At 35.9% G+C, this 25350-nt stretch overlaps 1 protein-coding gene across 1 annotated transcript in view; it reads left to right on the forward strand.

Moving 5' to 3' along the window:
- Window positions 1-25350, forward strand: part of LOC106874919 (spastin) — an 88186-nt gene that overhangs the window by 11485 nt on the left and 51351 nt on the right. The window contains exon 3 of the mRNA XM_089364967.1: window positions 16141-16317. Within this exon, the coding sequence (XP_089221093.1) occupies window positions 16141-16317 (177 nt within the window). The remainder of the gene's footprint in view (window positions 1-16140; window positions 16318-25350) is intronic.

A 25350-nucleotide genomic window follows, 5' to 3' on the forward strand; every position in this document is an offset into this window, starting at 1 on the left:
TTAGTATGTTAAGCAAAATGCTTAGCAGCATTTCATCTCTCTTTACGTTCTGAGTTCAGATTCTGCCAGGGTCTACTTTGCCTTTTATCCCTTTGGGGTTGATTAAATAAGTACCAGTTGAACATTGGGGTTGATGTAATTGATCTACCCCTCCCCAAAATTGCTGGCCTTGAGCCAAAATTTGAAACCATTATTATTATTATTTTCTGATTGATTTGCATTTTATTTCATCTTCTGACCTGATCTCAACCAGTGGCCTAAGACATTAGATAGAGAGAAGCTTCCTGAGAATGTGGACGGTTGATATCAACACAATTTTTTGAGTTGCATAGATTGTTGGTTTCACAGAGATCTGGTCAAAAAACTTGTCAGTACCTTTCTTGATCCTTCCAGGGCACCTATAACAACAGGGATGGTTTTGGTTTTTAATTGCCACATCCTAGATATCTCAATCTCAAAGTCCTTATTTCGACAGTTTTTCAAATTCCTTTGCTGGGATATTTCTAGCAGGCATGTTTTTTGTCTTAGGTCTTTGATGATGATATGTGGTCTGTTAGCATTTATTTTCCTGTCTGTATATGTCTCATAATCCCATAGGATGGTAACATTCTCTCCCTCAGTGACTGGCTCTGGATGGTGTTCATACCAGTTCTTAGGGTATGGGATATCATAGTGACAGCATATTCCCCAGTGCTAGTATTGGCCAACTCAATCATCCCTGGTTTATATTCTGTAAGAGCAAGGACTGAGTAACTGGCAACAATGTGGTCAATACTCTTAAGTTTGTCATTGGAGAGTCTACACTTTTGTGTTTACCTCATTGTGTGTGACATTAGCTTGATAGTTTTGGGTGAGGAGACTCTGATCTTGTGCTGCTAGGATAAATCCTTCTGTTTCAACTTTCAAACCAACATTCTGCAGCCACTGATAGGTTCTTCTTATATCTACACTAGCTTCCCCAGCTCATTTAGGGTATTGCCCATGCAATGGTTTTTCTAGCCACAGTCTTGATAGTTCCTTCAGGCTTTCTTGTTTGGCTTTTGTTTTACACTTTTTTGCTGCCTTAGTGGGTGGTATGTCCTTATCATCATCATAATCAAAGAGGTTAAGCTCTTGCCTGTATTTAGATGCCTCTTTCGAGATTGAATGCAGTTTCCTACTCTTTTCATGTTGCCTTACCGGCTCTATCATCCAGTCACTGTTACTTTGGATGTGCACTTGCAGTTCTATTGTGGTTGTTTTGTAGGATGTTTTAAGCTGGATTAAGCCTTCCCTGCCTTCCTTTCGTGGGAGATAGAATTTGTGGACATCTGATTTTGGGTGGTGTATCTTGTTTAGTATCAGCAGTTTACTGATCTTTATGTCCATCTGCTGGAGATCATTCAGATTCCAGTTGATGACATTAAGTCTATAGACAACTGGTACCGCCAGGGAGTGCAATTTTATCCTGAGAGTTCAGTTCATATATTCAGGACCATCCTGACATTATTATTCTTTTTTACTCTAGGCACAAGGCCCTAAATTTTGGGGGAGGGTGCCAATCGATTAGATCAACCCCAATACACAACTGGTACTTAATTTATCAACCCCGAAAGGATGAAAGGCAAAGACGACCTCGGCGGAATTTGAACTCAGAATGTAGCGGCAGATGAAATACTGCTAAGCATTTCGCCCAGCATGCTAACGTTTCTGCCAGCTCACTGCTTTATTATTATTATTTTACTTCTCAGAGCTCTCGATCTCACTTTTCCTAGGTAATTTTGTGAGATCAGACCACATCCTGTTGTCAAAGATCTCACAGGGTCTCTCAGGGTCTTATTTCACGAATTATAAGACTTGGTACCTAGATGTTAAGTATTGTGGAAGATACTTAACATCCAAGTATCAATTTCAAAATCCTTGCCGTCCCCAATAGAACAGTTTTGGGGGATAGCTCTGCTGCTGCTGCTGTTGTTGCTGTTATTTCTGATTTTGGCATAAGGCCAACAATTTTGAGGGAGTGGGTTAGTTGATGCCATTGATCCTAGTACTTGACTGATACTTTATTTTTATCAACCACCTGGGTTGATATGAAAGGCAAAATTAACCTTGGTGGAATTTAAACTCAGAAAGTAAAGAAATGGAAGAAATACTTCAAAGCATTTTGTCCAACACTGAGGATTCGCTAACTTATCGCTTGAATAACAACAGTTTCTAATGAACATTAATTTTTAGATAGAGTATATATTTTGGGAGAGAGTATTGTTAATAAAATCTAAACCTTAATGTATGATTGGTACTTATTTTGTCAACCTTGGAAGCATGAAAGACAAAGTTAACTTTGGCAGGATTTGAACTCAGAATATATTGGAATACAACCAAATACCTCAGATCAAGATAATCCATATTCCTACATATTTATCATTCTTATGGGAATGTAGTCAATAAAATAAAGTTCCAGCAAAGTACTGAAATCAATTTAATCTACTAACCCCTCTTATCTCTAACTTCTGGTTTTGTGCCTCATTAAGAAATTATTATTATTGTTATTATTATTAATAGCGTGGTGGATGGCAGAGCCATTAGTGGCAGTCAAAGATGGTTTTCATTTATTTACAGTTCTTTATGATCTAAGTTCAAATCTCACCTTGTTTAGCTTTTCTTCTCACCCTTCCAGACTTGATATATTCCAGTTAAGTATTGGAGTTGACTTACTCAACTAACCCTTGTCCCTCAGATTTGTAGCCTATTATTATTATTATTATTATTATTATTATTATTAGCTTTTAATCTGCATGTTTACAATCACTCACCAAGACATACCCAGCATCCTAGGGCGAGTGAAGGATAAGAGATGTTGCAGTATGACTGAAAGCTTGGGGAGGGGATGTGGCAGGGGTAGTAGCAAAATATTTTCATGTAATACAACACAGACATTTAAATTGATAGGGTTTTTCTTAGGATGTAGGCAGTACTTGTCAGCACAATCTTTTATATTTCTCTGAAACATGGTTCTCCTGGGATGTTATCTTGATGTTTCTGACATCCCTTCCTTATATCTAAGGCAGCCACAATAACAGGAACAGTTCTCTCTTTAAGATGCCACATCTTTTGTATTTCAATTTCCAGGTCCTTATATTTACTTAATTTGGGAACACTTACATCTATTAGTCTACAAGTATTTTCTTCCATGTCTTTAATGACTATGTCTGGTTGATTAACATGGATCGTTCTGTTGGTGTTGACTGGAAAATCTGAGAATACTGACATTTCAGCGACTGGCTCAGGATGATGTTCATACCAGTAAGTGGGAGTGCTGATTTTGTGGTGTTTACATATTTTCCAATGTAAATACTGTCCTACCCTTTCATGGTGACTTTTGTATTCGTTTGGTGTCAGCACAGGACATTGCGAGATGAGATGGTCTATCGTTTCATCAAATTTATTGCAGAATCTGCATTTAGGGTTAGAACTGTTTTGAAGAATATTAGCCTGGTAGTTTTTGGTAAGCAAGCTTTGATCTTGTGCCACCAATATGAAACCTTCACTCTCTGCTTTCAGTCCTGAGCTTCTCAGTCACTGATGGGTTGTTGCTTGGTCTACATCAGCATTTCAGCTTCAAAGTATATATATATACTGTCCATGCAAAGGCTTCAGTTTGTTTCTGCTTGTCCTTTTTTGCAATCTGTTTGATCCATTTTGCTTTTTTCGTGGAAGTGCTTTCAGGTTCTTCATCTAATTCAGGATTAATGCCAAGTTCCCTTGTGAATTTGCAAGCTTCTTTGACATTATTATTATTATTATTATTATTATTATTATTATTATTAAAATGCTTTATGCCATTTCTTCCATCTCTGTGTTCTGATTTCAAATGCTACTGCTATCGACTTTGCATTTCATCCTTTTGGTGGTCAATACAATAAGAGTTGAGCATTGGGATTGATGTGCTCAACTAGCCCTCTTCCCCAAAATTTCAGGCCTTGTGCCTATAGTAGAAAGGATCATTATTATTATTATTATTATTATTATTATTATTATTATTATTATTATTATTAAGGTGATGAGCTGGCAGAATCGTTAGCACACCGGGTGAAATGCTTTGTGGCATTTTGTTTGCCTTCACATTCTGTGTTCAAATGCCGTTGGGGTCAACTTTGCCTTTCGTCCTTTCGGGGTCAATTAATTAAGTACCAGTTGAGCACTGGGGTTGATGTACTCAACTCATTCCCCTCCCCCAAAATTGCTGCCCCTGTGGAAAAATTTGAAACTATTATTATTATTATTATCGTTAATAATAATGATGATGATGATGATGATGATGATGATGATAATAATAATAATAATGATAATGCAGGAAAGTCACAGATTATCTTACTTTGATATTTGTTTGTGCCATATACATACATAGCATACTATCATTCATTTTGAGTAGGTAGCTCGGACCAAAACCCCCTTTTGTTGCCAAGCATTTTTGAGGTCTTCTATTTGTAACTCAATGTCACAAGAAAGTCGATCAATGTACATCATTCTGAGTCACCTGATATGAGAATTTCCATGGCTCTAAATCCACAGATGGATCTCTGATACTAATCTATCTTTGCTTCAATAGCAGTGACCATTATATCTTGTCCTCTGCTCTTGAATGATTGCTAATGGGTTGGGAATATTTCCATAAAGTGCTTTTTTTGTTGGATGATGTTTCCATGATTTGCTGAGAACAATCATGCAACATACATGTGTATGCCTCATCAAGTTTGATTTCTATTGTTTTTGTTTTTTTTTGTCAGTCTATGCAGATGAACTGTAAAGAAGAACTGGTTCTGCTATGACTCTGAAGAATTTTCTTTTCATTCAGCCAGGGAATTCTTCATTGCATGGCTAACTATAGTTTGCTGTAGTAGGGTGAATGTGAAAGAGAGAAAAAGAGACCAGAATATGTGCTCTTCCAATCTACTGAAAGATTCTTCTAATTATGAAATGTAATTTAAATTATTTGGCCATCTGACAAAAATTTGGTGGAAGAACCAAGGAAGTTTGTTATATATTAACCCACTTCATATGTATTTTTGATAATCTAGTGCAGGGTTCTTTACTTCTCTGGTTAATTTAAGCTCTTGTTGTTACAACCAATTCTTCATGTGTTTTCTGGTGTTATGAAGAATATTGTAGGCATTGAGGTTCATATTATTTATTGTCTCATATTACTAACTGTGATGGATCAAGGAGTTGGTGGAGGCTCATGATCTATCTGTGTTTGTATTGTCCTTTGCACAGATCATTGATCTATGACATCCAGGAAATGTTGCACCAGAGAATCTTTTAAATCTATCTTCAAATGTTTGAGTTCTGAACCCTTTTAGAATTCATTAAATTAGTGTAGGCCTTTCAGTACCACTTTGATATAACAAAGAAATCTTGTAGAAATTTGAGGAGCTCTGCCCAACTATTGGCTCTTTCTTTGAAGATAAAGTTTGTTACTAACTCCATGGTTGTTTCAGTTCTATATCTAATGAAGATGTGAAATAACAAAGTGGATAAACAATTGAACTGTGCACTTTACATCATTGGTTCAAAATTACTGTTAATGTTTTATTTCTAGACAGAACACTATATTCTACATTGCTGCAGTTTACTTGGCTGTCAGTATGAAGAGAGACTTGAACCAGAAAAACAAACAATACTAGATAACATGAGAATGTTACCCGAAAACGATCTATCACCCATCTAGGGAATTATTTAGCATATATCAATTTCACATTTTGAAATCAGAGCCAAATACTGACTTATAAAAGACTTTTAGGTCATCAGAGATATTTATGTTTGTATATAATGGTACAGCATTGTTGTTAATATGCCAGCGAGTAGAGACATATTACAATGCGATATATGGCAATATGGCATTAATCTTCATGCTGTGTGTCTCTGTCTTGGGAAATATTTTTGTAATTTTTCCTGTTATGTCAAACCAAGCTTGTTTGCTGTTGTCTAACTTATTTAATATTAGCATGTTAACATCTGGTTCTTTTAGAGAAGGTCCTTAGTATCTGATATACTCTTTTAATTCGTTTGGTACCAATCCAACTGAAACTACACCTGGGGATATGACACAAACTTCACATTTTAAATGAATCTAAAATAATTTAAAAAAAAAAACCTTCCATCAAAATTTTAATTTATGTTCCAGTCACTAACTTCATGACAAAGTTTAGCAAATTCCTCATTAATTTCAAAATTAATTGAAACAAAAGCAGCATATTTTAAAAGAAATATGGTAACAGAAAGGGTAATGTTATAATTCTTTCATGTTACAATGCTTATACTTATGTCATATTAATCACACTTATGGAATTCTCTACAGTACTCAGTTGTTAATGTTGTAATATTAAAAATATTTATTTTAATTTTTGATATTTATTAACCACCCTCCCTGTCAAAAAAAAAAAAAAAAAGAGGAGAAAAGATAGTTGAAATATATTAAGATTCCTTTCATATTTTGTGTCGCACTATCCCCACCTCCATCACCAACAAAATACCATGCTTAGTTACAGCACCACCAGCACCAGCAGCAGCACCACCACCACCACCACCACTTCTTATGCTTCTTCATCACTACTACCTTTGTCACCACCACCACCATCATAATCATCATCTTCCATCATCACACCATCAATCATCTTTGAGTAGAGCCTGCAAAGATTTTTATCAATACTGTCACACCCATTACTGTGTCTGGTACTTTTAAGTCTATGGTCGGTCTTGTGAGAGGAGGAGAAGGGCAAACTTGATCTTGGTGTCAAAGGATGTAAGTCAAGCGGCAGTTCAGTGCACTGGTTTTGTTTGACCATTCCTCTCTCTCTCTCTCTCTCTCTCTCTCTCTCTCTCATACACACACACACACACACACACACACACACACACACACACATGCACAATGATGGGTTTACACACAACCTTTATTACTTACCAAACTTCATTTAAATGTCTTCTTCAAAATGCCACACAGAACCCTGTGATTGCAAAATATTTATCAACCATGAAGCCATGCTCCCCACTCTGCAATATCAATTTGACTTTGATAGAAAAGATAAACAGACCCACTGCTTCAAATTAGTTTATAAGATCTAATATCATATAAAATAAACGTTAATTAATTGTTTGATTCATCACAAACATCAAACAATGGCAGGGTGGTCTTTTACTTTGTCGGTATCACCTACCTGGGTGGATTATCTTGTGAAGATAAAATAAACATTTAATTAGCATAATATATAGTATCTTATTTAGAATAGAATGTTGTGTAAGCAGTAAAGCAATCACATGGCAGGCTATAAATTTGTGATTTAAGCCCTGTTGATCTTTACTGCACCAGATTCATGTTTATAACATGTTGTTCAACATTTTTATTAATATCATTAGCTTAAAAGCCACGCACCATGCAGGCTTTTATTCTAGCTTCTGCGGAGGGCTAATTGGGTCTGCAGCCCAAAACTAAACAGAGCTAAATAGCATGACTATAATATGTCAAAAATGACTGGTGGTACCTCTATATACCCCGGTGATATTTGATCAGAGCTTGAGGATGGATGAGAAATAATTCTGAAATGCAATCATTCTATTGTTCCAGTCTCAAGTTGAATTCCAATTGTTGGTTAATTTGTCCCAAACTTCTTATCTTGGCATAAAATTAACAAAGCAGATGTCATTTATCTCTCCTTTGATCTCTGACATCATCTGACAAATGTCAACCAAAATGGCATGAATCAGCCATACTTTACCTGCTAGAAATAGCAACCTAAATGCTTTTAAATCAGATCCCAATGCTGGATGTTCAAGAACCAAACAAAGGGCAGATTTTCAATACTGGGATCATCCTGATTCCAAAAAGGTATAATATGCCTATGTACAGCAAATGTTGACTGAGATACAGGGGTCCCAGACACACAGAATTTCGCTTTTATTATCATAGATGATGAAAAAATTGGATAACTGGTGGAATTGTTACCACACCAGACAAAATACTTTGCTGTATTTTTTTACCAGCTGTATGTTCTGAGTTGGAATTTTCTCAAGGTTGACTTTGCTGTTTATCCTTTAAGGAAACAATAAAATAAATACCAATTAAACGCTGAGGTTGATGTAATTGGCCATAATCCCCCACCCCCCCAAAAAAATTTCAGGCCTTGTGCCTATAGTAGAAAGGATTATTATTATGGGGAAAAATTTTTCCTGATATCTGGTGTGTGTACGTATGTACATACTGTCCCCTGAGTGCCACCGAGACTCCTTAGATAGATAATGCTCTTAGTACATTGGGTGATTATATGATGTTGAGAAGTGCTAAGACTTGATAAATTTAATAAAAAAAAAATGACAAAAAACGTGACACAAGTTTTCAATAAAAGTGCCATAAAACTAGTACAAGTTTAACCCTTTAGCATTTAAGCTGGTCATATCCAGCCAAAAATAATCTACCAGTTTTATCTTCAGACTGACTAGATCCGGCTTCTCATACTTACCTAATGATATTATTTTAAAATTAAACAATCACATCGTTGAAATCTCAAAGCTACAAAGTAATGCATGACTAATTTTTATTTATGTGAATAAATAACTATTAAGTTTGACTGAATACTTATCTGCACAGTGTCCATTAGGGTTATTTTCTGTTTCCTTCTTTGTTTTCAAGCAAGTTTTTCTTGGTATCATGTCTATGAGTTGGTCTGTTCCTATCTTTATTACTCTGAGTACCCCTATGATAACAGGTACTGTAGTGGCTTTCATCTTCCACGTTTTGGCAATCAGTTTCATTATAGACAGGATAATAATTCTTAGAGATTAGTAGGATAGATTGATTAATAGAGAAAATAAGCACTTAGTAGGAGGGTGAATGAATGTTGCTGCTTCATGAAGCCAATGACATATCTGCTGTTAATACTTCACTTTGTAACTTAGTAGTTGTATTTTTCAGTTAGTAATTATCAATTCCATTCATCAGTTTTATAATTAATAACCCATGCCAGCATGGACAACATACGTTAAATGATGATGATGATATTATCCTAAGTTATTAGTACAATTTTGCTGTTCATAAATATTAATTAACTTATATAATTAATGTATCGTCTTAAAACAGTTGATGAAATGGTTACATATATGTAATACCTTGCAGTGTATACTTGTGTATCACTATAGTCTGAGTTCAAATTCTGATTCAGTTTTACTTTACCCGTTATTCAGTAAGGATCAAGAAAATATGTATTAGTCATATACTAGGATAAATTCAAATGAATATCCATCCCTCTTACTCATTCCTCACTCACAACTGAATTTGATTTGGTAGTATGTACCATATTTTCACTAATATTCTTTGGTGCCTGTGTTGTCACTAGCAGACATAAAATGGATCAGATATGAGAGGGTCAAGAGGGTGTCTAACATCAAAAATGTGACAGCTGGAATGAGTGAGGATTTCAGCAGCATTTGGCTGGTACAAATTTTCATCTGAGTAGATTGGGACAAAGGAGACATGTGACCTGGTCTTGGAATCAAACCCAAGCTTACCCATCACATTTATATAATAATTCTTTATATTATCTGGATCCCATCCGTATTTGACCTGCCATTTTATCATGTTACCCTACAATCATTGCTACAAAAGAAACAAACTAAATTGTTGTAAAGTAAATAATCTCTCGTCTCTTTTACTGTTTCTTCATAATCTCTCTACAGATAGTGCCGTTCTGTATTTGATTTTCTTTATTTCTTGGAATTAGAATTGCTACTTATTTTAAAAGAAGCAAAACTGTTTCATTTCTTCATTGCAATGTTTTGCTGATTGATTTGAAAGTGATGCCAGATTTCATGTGAGCCAAAGTTCTGCCATCAAAGTCTGAAGTTCCAGTTCAAAACTTTATAATTATTGACAAAATTAAATCTCTTTAGTTTTGGTTACAGTCTGACAGACAACTTTCAGAAGATTCTGTAAGTGGTAACACAAACAATGCACTCTCTGAGCTGTTAGTAGGTACTATGGCTAGGTAGAGTTCACTATAAATGATGGGAGCACTATGATTAATCCTTCAACATTTAAATTCGCCACATCTGGCCAAAATATTCTGCTTATTTTATGTTCAGATTGGCCACATCTGGCCCCTAACACCTACCCTACAATGTAAAAATAAGCAATCACATCATCCAAATTTTGAAGTTACAAGATAATGCAGGATCAATTCACAACAATGTGAATATATAAACATTACATATGATAGAGTAATCTGAATGCTAAAGTGCTAATAAATATATTTCATTGGCCTAGATATACTACATCAATACACAATTTTATGGCTTGCACAAGCTTACTACATCATTACACAATCTGTTTCAATGGTTATGGGTCTCTAGACTATATTCATGTGGTAATGAAATAGAAACATTGGAAAACTATTGGTAATATAAAGTGCAAGTAACTGTAATTAAAAAGTTATTTATGACTGAAAAGTAAGTCTGTTATCTTAATAATTCTGTTTAATTCAAACATCAATCTGATGTTCTAGTCTTAAGTTGATATTAGTTTACTGTTTACGCGAAAACATGTCCAGTTACCCCTGACTTTAAAGTGCCACTGTGTCTTATCCTCCAAGAGGACAACCTTACCAATACTACCAACACATCAAGCCTGCACATAGCTGCTCCACTGATTAGGATAAGGATAAAGATCCTTTCCGAGTTACCAGTCCATCACAGAATTACTCACTTTTGCCAGCTGAGTGGACTGGAGTAACGTGAAATGAAGTGTTTTGCTCAAGAACACAACATGCCACTTGGTTCAGGAATCGAAACCACAATCTTATGATTGAGTTCAACACCCCAACCACTAAGCCACATACTTCCACATCATCTTAGCTAGTAAACAGTGTTTTCACAGTTAATAAACAGTATCACCTTAGCCAAAAAAACTATTCTTTTACTTGTTTCAGTCACTTGACTGTGGCCATGTGGGAGCATCGCCTTTAGTTAAAGAAATCGATCCAAGGACTTATTCTTTGTAAGCCTAGTACTTATTCTATTGGTCTCTTTTTACTGGACTGCTAAGTTACGGGGACATAAACACACCAACATTGGTTATCAAGCAATGGTGGTGGGACAAACACAGACATACAGACATATATATATATATATATATATATATATATATATATATATATATATATATATATATATATCATCATCATCATCATCATCATCATCATCATCGTTTGTCTTTTCCATGCTGGCATGGGTTGGACGGATATATATATATATATATATATATATATATATATATATATATGTATATGTATATATATATGTATGTATGTATGTATATATGATGGGCTTCTTTCAGTTTCCATCTACCAAATCCTTTCACAAAGCTTTGGTTGCCCCAAGGTTATAGCAGAAGACACTTGCACAAAGTACCACCCAGTGAGACTGAACCCTGAACCATGTGGTTGAGAAGCAAGCTTCTTACTACACAGCCATGTCTGTGCCTAGCTAGTATCGTCATAGCTAGTAAACAGTGTTTTCACAGTTAATAAACAGTATCACCTTAGCTAATAAACAATATCATCATAGCTAATAAACAGTATTTTCATAGTTAATAAATAGTATCACCACTGATTAGAAACTGATTGAATCTCATTTAAATTGCTTCTTTAAAAAGGACACATTATACGATGTATAAAAGAGGTGGTTTTGACTAGAATACCTGTGCTCATTGGTTTGTTTGATGAGAGCTGACTGGAAACTAAACAAGAAGAAGAGAAATAAAGTGGTCTGCTAATTGATTTTTCTTCTAAAGAATTATTCAGATAGGAAGTTTATCAAGGCATCATTTAATCATAGGCTGTCAAGCTGGAGTACCTTAGGATATGAAACTTATCAAGACATTAATTAATCAGGTGTACCCTGGATGATCCCTACTCACCCCCTCTCATACATACTAATCTCTTTTTATACATTAACAGCCTTTTTTTATTTTCCTTCCCCATCACTTCATCTAACATTTCTACCTCAATATATCCTCCTAGAGTTGTACAATGACTTATAAATTAAAACACTGCATGTAAGTTTAATATGCATGTGCACATATACACACACGCACCACAATTTCTGTCAGAATTTCTAGCCACAACTGTACAGCTGCTCAATCAACTGGAATGCTGGGTTCATTCAGTTAATGTATAAGTGACTGAATATTCGTTATAAAAAGCTGTTGTAATCATTTGTTTAATGACAAAAGTTAAGAAAATAAAGAATTAAAGTAATTTACTTACTGTTAACTTTTAAGGCAATATTTTCCCTCTGTTACTTTATTTTCTGCTAAAATAGGCCTTATTAAGCCTTAGTTGATTCAGATGTCTTTAGAAAAACAAGCATGATGTTATTGTGTCTGGTTGAGCAGTGCATGCATGTGTGTGTGTGTGTGTACCCATGCATCCATCTTCACCTTGATTTGATGCTGTAGGGGTGCTTTCATGATATTTAGTGTACCATGGGTATTCTTAAACATAGTGAAACCTCTCCCCCCCCCCTCTCCAGATCTAACCACAGCCAATTTCTTGCAGAAGAGAAAGTTAGACAAGCAGAGAGAGAGAGAAAGAAAGAAAGAAAGAGAGAGAGAGAGAGAGAGAGAGAGAGAGAGAGAGAGAGAGAGAGAGAGAGAGAGAGAGAGAGAAAGAGAGAGAGAGAAGAATTGGTTTCAAAGGGATGAAAAAGTTGACCTTGGTAAGATTTGAACTTGGAGCACAGAGAAGTTGAACGATTACCAGAAAGTAATGATTCTCACTCTCTGATGTCTTTGTCAATTGCTTGTCCACACACACAAGCACACACGTTATTGAGTTTAGATAACTATGTCTTGTTTAATAGTGCATAACCAAATGTGTATGTGTGTGTGTACTTTAGTGTATAACATATATTTGACATTTATCGAAGCATTGTTGTTCCCTTGTTGCTTGTATGAACTCTGTATCAAAGGATTTGCATCTTTTCAATTGAGTTAATGATATCGATAAGAGCTTGAAATACTCTGTCAAATTGGAATTACCATTTCTAGCCTTTGGAACCAGCTTTGACATTTGTTGACATGTAAAAATTCTTTGATGTAAATTTCCGGAATTTTTCTTTTTCTTTTTTATTTATTGATTTGTATGTTTTTTAAAACTTATTCTCTGGGTGTGAGAGACTGACTAACTCCAACATTATTTCTTTGTTTAAACATGTTAAGTATGAAACGTTCTTCTGATAGACATACTTGACAATGGAATCAGTGGCTTGTCTTCTTTTAGTATTTGTAATTGTTTCTAAATTCTTAGATATTTCTCTGTAATTTGCACTTTAATCAAAGATTTGAATCAGGTACCACTGCCTGACATTTTAACCAGCAGGTCTCAAGAGACACATTTGTGTCCATAGAACATGATTACTGCTTTACTTCACTGAACCCTTATTTGTTGTTCACGGTGAGAGAATCCATCATATATATAATGTCATTAGACTGTGACCATGCTGGGGCACCATCTTGAAGAATTTTTACTTTAATGGGTTGACCCCAGTGCTTTTTTTTTTTTTAAAGTTTGGTACTTATTCTATCAGTAACTTTTGCTGAGCTGCTAAGTTATGTAAACAAACCAACACTGGTCATCAAGCACCAATGGGGGACAAAACACAGGCATAAACACACACACACACACACACACACACACACACACACACACACACACACCATGTTTCTTTCAGTTTCCCTCTACCAAATTCTCTCACAAGGCTTTGGTCAACCTGAGGCTATAGTAGAAGATACTTGCCTAAGGTACTATGCAGTGGACTGAACCCAGAACTATGAGATTGGGAAGCAAACTTCTTACTACACGGCTCCACCTGCCCCTATTTGTATATCCATAATATATATATATGTTCTCATAACTTGTCTAAAGATCCTGTACTCCTACAGGTGGAACTGTAGCAAGGGACTGACTTGACCAAAATAAAAATATATTATTGATATAATATATTTTTATAAGTATTATAAGTATTTTTTCTGACAGCACTCAATGGATATATATATATATATATATATATCAAATCTTTCCGGTAAAAATAAAGAAAATTTGGATGCACAATTAGAAATTTTAAACATGAGACTTTGGTATTATCAGCTTTAAAATATTATGAGTGGCTGTGTTTTAAGAAGCTTGCTTTCTAACCATGTGGTTCCAGGTTCAGTCTCACTGTGTGGCACTCTGGGCAAGTGTCATCTACTCTAGCCTTGGGCCAACCAAAACCTTGTGAGTGGATTTGGTAGAGAAACTGAAAGAAGCCTGTTGTATATATGTATTTGTGTGTCTGTGTTTGTCCCCACTCCCTTGACAACTGATGTTGGTGTGGCTATGCCCCTGTAACCTTAGCAGTTCAGTGGAAGAGATCGATAGAATAAGTACCAGGCTTATGAAGAATAAGTCCAAGGGTTGATTTTGACTAAAAGGCAGTGCTCCAGCATGGACCCAGTCAAATGACTGAAATAAAAAATAAAGCTAACGAAAAAATAGAAGCAACATTGTGAGTAAAGTGTTAAGATAGTCCAGTGAATGAGACATTGCACTACCTGCTTCAAGGGTTCAAACCTACTACAGGAATTTTGCCATTTCTGAACGTGGTTATTTTATCTTGTGATGAGTGTGGCTGAGTGGTAAGAGGTTTACTTCCCAACCATTTGGTTTCAGATTAAGTCCCATTGTAGCTTCCATTATAGCACTGGGTCAACCAAAGTCCAGGAATTGAAACCGCAGGGAAACTGAAAGAATCCCATTGTATGTGCATGTTTTGCTGTCTCCCTACTTTGACATCATGTGATAGTTGTAAGCAGGTGTCACTGGCATGCAAGAGGTTTCCTTAATTTCAAGTCTTCCAAGCAATGGGTTGTCATGGAGAAATATCACCTTACTTGGAAACAGGTGAGAGTTGGGAACAGGGAGGGCATGCAGGCTGTACAAAATTCACTTTAACAAATTTCGTCTGACCCATGTAAGCATGGAAAAGTAGATGTTAAGTGATAATGGTTATGTGCCAGTAAAACTCCAGTCACTTTCTCATGATAGTGAACCCCCCCCCCCCACTATTTCTAGGTAATTTTTCTAAAATCTTAATGTTTGGCTTCAAATCAATTTTAAATGAGATCTTTCCAAATCAATAAAACTGTTGTTTAATCTTAGGTCATTCCACTTTAACCCTTTAAACTAGTGGAGGTGTGTGGTTTAGTGGTTAGGGTGTTGGACTCACAACTATAAGATTGTGGTTTCAATTCCTGGACTGGATGATGTATTGTGTTCTTGAGCAAAAACACTACAGAGGAATGGGCTCTGCCAGGCTTTCTCACCCTAGATACACTGCATGGCTGTATTGCCCCAATGACCTCCAAGAGGTTAAGAGACTTGTCAATATCCAATCAAAATATTCTACTTCTTTTATGTTCAAACTGGCTAAATCTGGCCTCTTACACCAACCTTACAATATCATTGTAAAACATTAACAGTTACCTTCTCAAAGTATTACTTTTGACAGAATAATGTGAATGCTAGTGTTAAGCAGATCAATGATTACAGAGGTGTTTCAGCTTTTACCCGTCCCCCTCCTCTTTTCTTTTGCAACATCTAGGACTCTGTTATCCAGTGTGTTAATTCTATTTTTTTCATTTTAAGTTAGTGAGAGTGTAATTTGGGGGGAAATTTCACAAACATTTCTAGCATTTTCAGTGACTTCATAGACGTTTTCTTGTTGGCTCCTTCATTGATGGAATGTGTACTTTTGATGAAAGCTGCAGAGTTATTGCCCTTGATATTGTTGAAGCTCCTAACAAAACACACACACACACTCATAATTTTAATAATATTTTAAAGTGGTAGATTGTTCCATTTAATATATATATGTATATATAATAGATTATTTATCACTTGAGGGGCCAATTAGATGTTAGTATCATCAGTGAATCTGAATGGATGAACCAAGATTTATTTCTGAGAACCTACTGGGGCAAAAAATTTCAAAGATTATTATTACCATTATTACTTTTGATTATCATTATTATTTCCTTTTAATTTTGTGACTTTATGTTTTCCCCGTTTTTAGAAAATTTATTGAAAGTGTCTGGCACAGATGGCATGGATCGAGAAAATTGTGACATGAAAGGCAAACCGATGACACCGCAACTGAAAAGAAAACATGATAACAGCCACATCATTAGCCCTATACATCACCCCAGTATATATTCATGTTCATCATCATCATCATCATTGCCTCATCCAGGTAGAGCAACAGCCATTCTTCATCCCTCAACTCATATATCGCTTCCTCACGTTATTATTATTATTATTTTTATTATTATTATTATTATGCCATGTTGTTAGACACAGAATCATATATGCATGTTATTGACAAGTTTGACATTCACTTTTGATGGAACCATAAATGTTTTATGGTGTTGGTGGTGGTAAATAAATATCTCGGATCAGGATTGTTCCAATGTCTCAAAGGATCTTTTATTGGCTATTGATCTTTCATTTATTACTACAGAAAGGCTATGGGAGTCAGACTCGTTTTTTTTTTTTATCCAGCTATTTTATAATATGAGAGTAAAGTTGAGGGGAAAAAAAAAATTGACATAGACACAAGGACACAAGTTCTGGGGGAAGTGGGTTTGTCAATTAACCTTTAGCATGCTATAGATGCATCATGTTGCCGTACTGATTTTCTCCCTTCGCAATGTAACACAATGTGTCTACAGCTACAACACCCTGTTGCGCCCTAAGCATGCTAAGGTTAAATTGATCCCAGTAGGTAACAAGTATTTTATTTTATCGACCTTGGAAGGTATAAATGTCAAAGTCAATTTTGGCAGTGTTTAAAGTTAAAACATAAGTTCTGCTTCAATTGCATATGCTGGATATTTAATCAACCAGGCAGCTATTTGCAACATCAGTGAATGTTTTACTCTCTTTTTCCTATATCAGAAATAATGAATTCTCATTTAATTATGTGGTTGGCTGCAAGTATGCACCATTGAAAAGGTCCAAAATGGTTGAAATGTCTAGTATTCCTATTGGCCTCTGCTGAGATGTATTTTTTGTCACTCCGCATGATATTTATTCTGTTTTTAATGCTGCAAGTCCATAACAGATCTCAAGATAAAAACTGCAGTAACTATTGAGTATGTGTGTACATTAAGTATGATAAATAGATGGATATTTTAATTAAATACTACATCAATGACCAATACCATATATAATGGTGTAAGCTAATGCTACATGATATTTTGATCAATGCTCTAATAATTCTGCCAATCAATAATAATAATAACAATAATGATAATTTTGTGCTTTAGCACCAGACCAGAAATTTGTGTGTGTGTGTGTGTTGGGGTGGATGGATAGACAATTACATTGATTCTCATACTTTATTTTATTGACCTCAGAAGGAGAATGAAAGGTAAAGTTAATCTTTGTAGGATTTGAACTAAGAATGTAAAGAGTTGGAATGTGTGCTACACTCTGTCCAATATTCTAATGCTTCTATTGATCCCCAACTCACTCCGCTGATGTTGTTGTTGTTCTTATTATTATCATTATTATAAAGGGGTGAGCTGGCAGAATTGTTAGCACACTGGGTGAAATGCTTAGTGGCATTTCATCCATCATTATGTTCCAAGTTCAAATTCTGCCAACATTAACTTTGGCTGTCATCCTTAGATGAAATTGATGTAATTGTCTGTTTCCCTCCCACAAATTTCTGGTCTGGTGTCAATGTGCAAAATTATTATTATTATTGATTCACAGAATTATTAGAGCATTGGTCAAAATATTTTGTAGCATTAGCTTACAGCACTATATATGGTATAGGCCATGGAGGCAGTATTTAAGGTTTGATAAAATAAGTACCAGTTGAGCACTAAGGTCAATGCAGTCAACTTACTCTCATGCCTGAATTTGCTGGCCTTGTGCCAAAATTTGAAACCATTATTATTATTATTATTATTATTATTATTATTATTATTATTATTGGCAGAATTGTTAGTACACTTGGCGAAATGCTTAGCAGTTGCCATGTTCTGAGTTCAAATTCCGCCGAGGTTGACTTTACCTTTCATCCTTTCGGGTTTGATAAAATAAGTATCAGTTAAACACTGGGGTCAATGTAATTGACTCATTCCCTCCCCAAAAATTGCTGCCCTTGTGGCAAAATTTGAAACCATTATTATTATTATTATTATTATTATCATCATCAGGAGCAAGGGAAGTAGATTGGCAGAATTGTTAAAGTGTTGGACAAAATGCTTTACAACATAAAGTTGCATTGCACAATCTTCTGAGTTCAAATCCAGTTTTCATTTTCAACCTTTTGGAGTTGAAAAAATAAAAATAAAGTGCCAATCAAATACTGAAGTTGATCAACTAACCCCTCCCCTCAAAATTGATGGACTTGTGCCTAAATCAGAAGCAATTATTATTATTATTATCATTAATTTAGAGCTGGCAGAATTGTTAGCAATACCAAACAAAATGCTCAGTGGCATTTCTTCTGGGTTTATGTTCCAAGTTCAAATTCTAAGGTCGACCTTATCTTTCATCCTTTTGGAGTCAATAAAATAGGTACCAGTTCAGCTCTGGGGATGATATAATTGACTAGTCCCCTTCCTACAAAACTTCTGGGCCTTGTACCTATAGTATAAATTATTTTTGTTATCATTATTTAAGGTGGTGAGCTGGCAATATTGTTAGCACACCAGGCAAAATGATTAGCAGTATTTCGACCATTGCTACATTCTGAGTATAAATTCTGCCAAGGTCGACTTTGCCTTTCATCCTTTCAGGGTTGATAAATTAAGTACCAGTGAAACACTGGGGTCAATGTAATTGACTAGTCCCCCTCCCCCAAAATTTCAGGCTTTGTGCCTTTAGTAGAAAGCATTATTATTATGTTTTGTCCATGTTTATGTTCTGAGTTCAAATTCTGCAGAGGTTGACTTTGCCTTTCATCCTCTCGGGGTCGATAAAATTAAGTACCAGTTGAGTAATGGGGTAAATATAATCAACTAGTCCCCTCCCCCAAAATTGTGACTTTAGTGGAAAGGATTATTATTATTATTATTATTATTATTATTATTATTATTATTATTATCTTCTTCATCACCACTGTTGTCTTGCTGGATAATGTATCGGTGAATTTGTTTACCATCTGAGACCTAACATTTTCATCAGTTTCTCCTGGCCTTTCTATCAGTTTAATTAGCTTTTGCAAAGTAAAGTATAATTTGGTATTGTTCTTAGCACAATATGGAAATGATTATTGAATTACCGAACAACAAGTATTAGATTTCACTAAGAGTTATGTACTTATATACATATCCAATTACATATATGATCATCTTCAGCATCATCATCACCACCGTCATATGTCCATGTTCCATGCTGGCATGTGTTAGATGGTTTGATAGGATCTGCCGGGTCTAAGGACTGCATTGAGCTCAGTGTGTGCTCTGTCTTGGTTTCTATGGCTGGATGCCCTTCCTCATACCAACTACTCCTACAGTGCAGTGTATACTAGGTGTTTTTGACTTGACACTGGCATTGTTGAGGTCATCATGCAGCTTGTGAAATAACAAACCCCAAGGGTTGCTTATTACACACACACACACATACACGATGGATTCTTCTTTTGAAGATGACATATGAGTATTCAGCTTTTGCTGAACAACTTGCACAAATGATTTGTCTATGGTGATCAAATGTTCGTGCCTGAACAGGTACACGGTGTGCCATGTGTCAGATGTTGAAGTGATTGCAGAGCAATGTAAAATTCCAAGACCATCTGGTCTAGGAATTGAAATCATGATCTAACCACTAAGCCATATATATATATATATATATACACACACACACATATGTATATATATATATATGTATATATAAATAAATAATAGAGAATATGGAGACTTGTACATCTACAAAATTTATTTTATAGTTATATACAGCATATTACAATGACCTAAGAAGGCAAATGGCTCAGTGGTTAGAGCGTCGAGCTTACGATCGCGAAGTTGTGAGTTCGAATCCCAGATCAGGTTGCGTGTTGTGTTCTTGAGCAAGACACTTTATTTCACATTGCTCCAGTTCACTCAGCTGTAGAAATGGGTTGTGATGTCACAGGTGCCAAACTGTATTGGCCTTTGCCATTCCCTTGGATAACACTGGTGGCGTGGAGAGGGGTGGTCGGTATGCATGGGTTGTTCCATAAACAACCTTGCCCAGACTTGTGCCTTGAAGGGTAACTTTCTAGGTGCAATCCCATGGTCAGTCATGACCAAAGGGGGTCTCAGCACAATGACTTACACGTGTTTCTGCTGCAGTGACTACTCACTGTTGCAAATGCAACCTTGCAATATTGTCGGTGCAGCTGTTAACTGGAATTTAACTGAGAGCTAATATGGTATCTGCCCTGATAATATATCCCTCCAAATTTGATGACTGGTACCTGTGCCAGTGGAGCACTAACAGCACTGTCCAAGTGTGATCATTGCCGGAGCAGCTGTCTAGCTTCTGTGCCAGTGGCACATAAATAGCACCATTTGAGCGTGATCGTTACCAGTGTCGCCTTACTGGCACTTGTGCTGGTGGCATGCGAAAAAATATTCGAGCGAGGTTGTTGCCAATGCCGCTGGACTGGCTCCTGTGCAGGTGGCACGTAAAAAACACCATTTTGAGCTTGGCTGTTGCCAGTACTGTGTGACTGTCACTCGTGCCGGTGGCACGTAAAACACCCACTACACTCTCGGAGTGGTTGGCGTTAGGAAGGGCATCCAGCTGTAGAAACTCCACCAGATCAGATTGGAGCCTGGTGCAGCTATCTGGTTCACCAGTCCTCAGTCAAATCGTCTAACCCATGCTAGCATGGAAAGCAGACGTTAAACGATGATGATGATGATATATACACACACACACATACATTCATATACATATGTATAATATATATGTATGTAAGAGATATAGCGACAGATGTGTATAATCTAAGATTTTTGTTGTTGTTGTTTAATCAGCAGTGAGGGTATTTCTACATTTACATATGTGCCAATAAAGTGGCCTCTCACCCCATTGTCTTGAAAAGAAGGCATACATTTATTAGGCAATATCTGAGAGAGGATTGAGATCATTATGGCTGGAGTGCTTTTGATCATAGGTCAGATTTGACCTGTGGTTAAACAGCAACAACAATCAGTAAGCAGTATACTAAGTCATAGGAATTATTTATATCAGGGGCAACTTCTCTACTTTTCTAGTTTGCCAATTGCTTCCATGATTAGAGAAATTAAAGTTGACTGCTGGGGAAGGCTGTAAAAGCAAATGTTAATATTTAATGAGATTTGATGCACACATGCCTCATGGCAAGTGTGTCTAGGGGTGAGAGATTTAGGAAAAAGTATATTCAATAATAAATTTATGAAATAATGAGACTAAAGTAGTTTGAAATATTGGAAAAACTTTTTACCAAGAAGACATTTATAAAACGTTGGGTGAAATATAGGTGAATCTAGAAACTTGTCATTATCACATGGTTCTGTGTTTAACATAGCATGTTTTCATGGAACGCTTGGTACTCACATTTCATACTTTACAGCAGGAATTCCATTTCTTCTAATCTGTTCATTTCATTATCCTTGTTATTTCTTTAATAACTGGTTGTGGTTACTGCATGACTTCCAAACTAAAATATTCTAAGTCTTCAGTTTCTTTTCTCTCTCTCTCTCTCTCTTTTAACCCTTTGCCTGTCCTGTGTTTCCCTGGTAGCCATAAGTCAAAGATGATGAACATTCCCAATTCTTATTGTTTTTTTTCAACTACCAGTGTAACTCAAGACTTATGAAAGGAAAGCTTTATATTACTCAAAACGCATGAAATGACAGCTAGCTAAAAGTTTGCTAATAAGCATGGACATTTAGGACAGACTTATGGAAATGCTTTGGATATGTAAAGGATTAATGACTTACTAATATTTTTCTAATACCATCTTTTATATGAGAAAGCTTTGATGGATCAAGTTACTAATCACTAATTCCTTCATTTTTAACATCTTACAGTTCTTTGAAGGTAACAAATGCTAACGTGTTACTAATCTTGTTTTCTCATTTATGAACAATGTTTGAATTTAATTATTTAGAGAATGGTGCAACAGCTTGGGAAGTATTTTCTTTTATAACCCTAGGTCAACCAATGCTTTGTGAGGAGGAAATTGCTAATGGAAAACTTTGTGGAAGCCTGACATTTGTGTATGTGTTTGTGGTGTGTGTATATTTGTTTGCTTGTGTGTGAATGTTTACAAAACTACCTAGAAATATAAAAATAGTTGATGTCAGTGTTGTTTGTGGTTAGGCTACTACAGATTGCCTGCTAGCTCTGCAACCTCAAATTTGCCTGCAATAAAAAAAAAATAATCTTTTACTTGAAAAACAAACAAGGTTTGGCAAACAAGAAATGATCGTAGCCATGAAAATCCTGCTTCAAATTTATTCCAATCTAAGCCATGTTAGCATGATAAACAAACAGTAAACAAAACAAAACTGTATTAACAAGCATTTGTATAGATTAGATTGGAAAAACTGTTATTGACTTTATAAGTGTTTTGATATGATTTAGAATAATTTTGCAAACATTTGTTTAGCATTTCTGATTGCTCTGTCAAATGTAATGCTTATTAATTCACATTGTTTTGAATTAATCATGCATTATCTTGTAGCTTCAAAATTTCAATGGTGTGTTTGTATATTTTTAGAATGACAGTGTAGGATAGGTGTGAGAGGTTGAATCTGGTCAGTTTGAACATGAAACAGGTAAATTATTTGGGCTGGATTTAGTCAGATTAAATGCTAAAAGATTAAAGCACTTTCAGTACTTCATTTCATTGAAGAGCAGTTATTAGGTTGTGGAATTAATCTATCACCCAGTTTAACATCATTACATGACCCTTGGGTGCCTTTCAGCAAAATCCACTATGTTACAAGCATGATAATTATTATTATTACTATTATTATTAGTTGGCCCCGTGCTGTCAAAAATAATGGCTAATTGTAGTGTTTTATATATAAATATGGATGGTAAATCAAATTAATACACTTGTCAATGTTATCTAGTGGTTGTCTTTTCAGATGTGACATCAATCATCGTTTGTTACTGAAAGAACGCTGATTCATACATACATTCACATACTTCCCCTTGTACACGCACACACATACACACATATACTCACACAGAGTTGAAATGCTGTTTGATTTTTCTTTTCAGCGTTGAATGTTCACTGTCCCACTTCCATTGCACACACACACACACACACATGACTCCCTTTTACATACACACACATTTGAAACGCTTCCACTATCAGTTTGCCATCACTCCTTCCTTCCTTATTTATTTATCCCTTCCTTTCTCATATGTTGTGATAGAGAAAAATACGAGTATTATTATAGTAGAAGATATATACTCACACATGAAAACACATGCATTTACACATACATGCACACACACACACATACATACATGTATAAACATGCATGCATAGAAACACATGCATGTACACATATACATGTACACACACACGTGCACACACACACACACACACACACACACACACACACACAGGGGAACATTAGTTTAAAGTGTACAATCATCTGACTGTGATGGATGGATATTCTGTGCTGTTCTGTGCAACAACCATCACCAGCTTCCAGAAGTAGGCTCCACTATATTAGCTGCCATTCTCCTGGTAGAACCTTACTCTGGACCTTGATTCACTCTTATTGTAATCAATTATTGTTAGTGGGCATCTACTGAGAATTCTTGTTGCGTAGCAACTCTAGCATTACTCTGCTGCTGATCTCACTCAAGTCTGAGATATCATTTCCCACATGAGTGATTGATATTTGCAAAGTGTCTGTTTTGTCTATAGAATTTTGGAAAGTCATATAAAGCTATACTAATCAGTTTTTAACTGCCACAAACATACACATGCGCACGCACACAAACACACACACACACACACACACACGCACACTAGCAGGCAAAATTTTGAAGTAGTTTTAGCATGGAATGCAATTGTCATCATCATCATCATTTAATGTCCACTTTCCATGCTAGCATGGGTTTGACTGGAACTGGTAAGCCGGAGGGCTACACCAGGTTCCAGTCTGCTTTGGCATGCTTTCTGATTGGATGCCCTTCCTTATGCCAATCACTCAGAGAGTGTAATGGGTGCATTTTACGTGCCATTTACATGACATCAGCAATGGCCACAACTACAATTTCATTTGGCTTGATGAGTCTTCATAAGCACAGCATATTACCAAAAGGTCTTGATCACTTGTCATCATCTCTGTGAGGCCTGACATTTGAAGATCATGCTACTGGTAATGGCTACAATTATGATTTCATGGGGTCATTCACATGACACTGGCAACAGCCAGCTTTCAAATTTCTTAAGTTAGCATGCTCCATAGGCATGACTTTCTCTCTCTCTCTCATATCATGCTATCTGAGACCAGAAAATCATTATTTGCATAAATCTCTGATAAAAAGTTTGCTTCTGAACCACATGACTCTTGGTTAAGTCCCACTGCATGGCACCTTGGGAAAAGTGTCTTCTGCTATACCTCCAGGCTGACCAAAACCTTGTGAGTGGATTTTTGTAGATTTGTGTGTGTGTGTGTGTGTGTGTGTGTGTGTCTTTATGTTTGTCCCTCATTACCATTTGACAACCAATGTTAGTTTGTTTACATTTCCACAATTTAACAGTTCAGCAAAAGAGACAGAATAAGTAGTACCAGACTTAAGAAAATATAAGTACTAGAGGTGATTTGTTCGACTAAATCCTGCAATGACTAAAGCAAGTAAATAGTAAAAGATAACAGAAGTAATTAATGTATTAACATTGGAAATGTTCTGTGTTGCTCGCTAAGAGCTTGAAATTTAAGCAAATGAATTGGTAGAGGATGAAAATGCAAAAGACAAAGAAAGTCTCACTGTTTACTGATGATGTATAATATGGTACCTGGATATCTGGAATTATAATTAATGAAAGACATAGTTTCCTCTCAAGAATATTGTTGTTTAACCACAGGTCGGTCCTTATTAAGCAAATCTATAGTCAGTGGTGTTCCAGTTATGACCATCCCGTCTATTTCTCAGCTGTGTTGCACCTAGGGAATAGGTACTGTTTCTTGCAGATTGAACCCCTACCTACCCACACACACATAGTGGCAGAGCTTCAAAGACTGGGATGGAGAAGATTTCTGTGCCAACA

Source organism: Octopus bimaculoides, chromosome Z, assembly GCF_046866305.1.
Source record: "Octopus bimaculoides isolate indiv1 chromosome Z, ASM4686630v1, whole genome shotgun sequence".
Lineage (NCBI taxonomy): Eukaryota > Metazoa > Mollusca > Cephalopoda > Octopoda > Octopodidae > Octopus > Octopus bimaculoides.